This window comes from Cyprinodon variegatus, unplaced genomic scaffold, assembly GCF_000732505.1.
Source record: "Cyprinodon variegatus isolate N-32 unplaced genomic scaffold, C_variegatus-1.0 Scaffold506, whole genome shotgun sequence".
NCBI lineage: Eukaryota > Metazoa > Chordata > Actinopteri > Cyprinodontiformes > Cyprinodontidae > Cyprinodon > Cyprinodon variegatus.
The window spans coordinates 484,616-486,889 of record NW_015150959.1 but is presented as its reverse complement, the minus strand read 5'-3'; the positions used below and the strand labels follow the sequence as shown (position 1 = coordinate 486,889).

The following is a 2,274-nucleotide window of genomic DNA, read 5'->3' as shown; positions in this document are numbered from 1 at the left end:
TGGATTATTCTGGATTAGAATCATATCATCATAATGGAAACATTAATCTACCTTTCACCCTGTGCTTCATTAGGCCATTGCCTATTTTCTCCTCCTCTCCATTCTCACCGTTCGCTCTGCAGCTGTAGAGGATCTCGTTTCAGTGCAGAAATGCAGCTTTAGGTGCAAAATGAGATGTTTTTATTCCCTCTCCATGCCGATTTAAACCCGAACACTTCCAGTGTTCCTCGGATGTTTATTATTCTCAGAAGGACCCGGCTTATCGTTTCCCCACCAACTTTTTCTATCAGTAGAGTGTTTGCCTGAAGCAGCAGTTAACGAATGAATCAGTAGAAATCATTGGACAGTCTATCAGCTCTGACCAGTAAACTGAAACATTTTTTCCTTCATTAAAAAATAAATACCCATGTGAGGCTGAAAGAAAGAAATTCATCTACCCATGGGAGTACTTTTAGGTGCGTATGAGTCCTGGGAAGGAGCTGCCCACCCTCAGCTGAATAGACATCTGCTTCAGTACAAAGCTTGATCAATTCAAACCCTGAAAGTTTTGTTACGTCCTTGTTTGTGGATTAAAGACGCCCAACTCCTATCCCGCAAAATAAAACAAACTCCTGAATGAAGCGACATGTTTAGTCACAGAACACAACTGCAATGATCACATTTAAGCTAAAGGCGATGTTAGCGCTTTGCTACGTGCTGCATATAATGGTCAGTTATTCAAAGTGACCAACACTACAAACATTTAAGGCAAAGGGGGCCATTTCTATGACCAATTAATATGGGGGGTTATTTTGAAGTGATTTTTTTTTCTTTTCTTTTTTTTTTTACACTTTAAAAACTGGCCAGTTATTTCTGGCAGAACAATGTGGGAAATCAACTTGGAATCCTCCTGATCTGAAAAATTATTGACAGCAAACAGTCAACAATTCAGGTACGTCTGTTTGCTCAAGGAAACCTTTCAATGAATAAAGTAGAAAACGTTTGGGGTCTGATACGGTGAATCAATCAAACCTGACCAGGTCACCCAGTTTACCAAAGGAGCAGAGGGAACCAGTAGAGCTGCACTGAGCCAGTTTTCTTCTCCAGTCCAATCAGATTCCTGCTACCAGATGCCGAAACTATAACAGCTTTATTACTCTGTCAGAATACAGAGCAACGAACTTCACCCTCTGCATTTAACCCATCTGATTGGGGAGCAGTGGGCTGCCATTGTGTAGTTCCCAGGGAGCAGTGTGGGGTAAAGGGTCTTTGCTCATGGACCCAGAGTGGCAGGTTGTGGGGTTTGAACTCAGATCCTCTGGATTCCAAGCTCTATGCCCTAACCAGTGGGCCTCCACCTCCCAAACCACTACTGTTGAATGAATTAAGATTTCCCCGGATGCCACCAGGCTTGACAACATTGTTAAAAACAAAAGAGAAATTTAAAACTCTTCTGCTTTGTGTGTAAAATGCAGCCTGGCCTGAATTACAAGGAGCGTGTTTACAGGCTGTAAAATGAGCAACACAGGTTTGAATCCGTAGTAACAACTCGTCATGTTTTTGTTATTTTCTCAGGGATCAAGGAGTTTGTGCCAACATGTCCTTCCGTTTAAACGGCAAAGGAAGGCGAGCCTATGAGCCGACAGCATCTGAACCAACCTTCTGAGCTGCAGGAACTTTGCTTCGTTTGTGCTGCAGAAGTGCTGCAGCTGGTCGAAGGTGGAGGGCAGGGGCAGCCGGGACAGAGCCTGCAGAGTGGCAATGCATGAAGGCAGACGCTGCACCACGCTAAGGAACTCTTTATCAAAGGCATCGATCTCCTGCAGGGATGAACACAAGAAAGAAGTCCCAATCACAACCACAGATTTACAGAAAACATTAAAACATTTTCTTTTTACTTCAGAGACTGCAAACTAAACTGGTTTTCAGATTTAATCCTAAATATCTAGTTTAACCTGCTGAGGATAAAGAATAACTGGGGACCAGCTGAACGGGACTGAAAGCATAAACAAAGATGTGTCCTTTCATTTGCTAATGAGGTCAGCTGATTGTTCAGACTGAACGAGCGTCACCAAGGAAACGGACACTTCCTATGACATCCAACCAATGAAAGCTGTGCATCAGATGGATGCTGATCATCTGAGGTTTAATGACTAACCTGGTTTGTTCTGTCAAGGTCTTAAATGCATGTTCAACTTATTTACTAACCAAGTGAGGACCTATTAATTTAGAGTTTGAATTGCCCCTCCCCCACCAAACAATAACCACTACATGCTGGTGGAGATTCTCAGTCAT

General features: G+C 42.9%; 1 protein-coding gene across 1 annotated transcript in view; it reads right to left on the bottom strand.

Moving 5' to 3' along the window:
- Positions 1–1,480: 1,480 nt before the first annotated feature.
- The window catches only part of LOC107094782 (uncharacterized protein KIAA1755-like), an 8,912-nt gene continuing 8,118 nt past the window's right edge, over positions 1,481–2,274 (bottom strand). The window contains exons 7-8 of the mRNA XM_015390620.1: positions 1,639–1,799; positions 1,481–1,487 (exon numbers count right to left, since the gene is read on the bottom strand). Of these exons, the coding sequence (XP_015246106.1) occupies positions 1,481–1,487; positions 1,639–1,799 (168 nt within the window). The remainder of the gene's footprint in view (positions 1,488–1,638; positions 1,800–2,274) is intronic.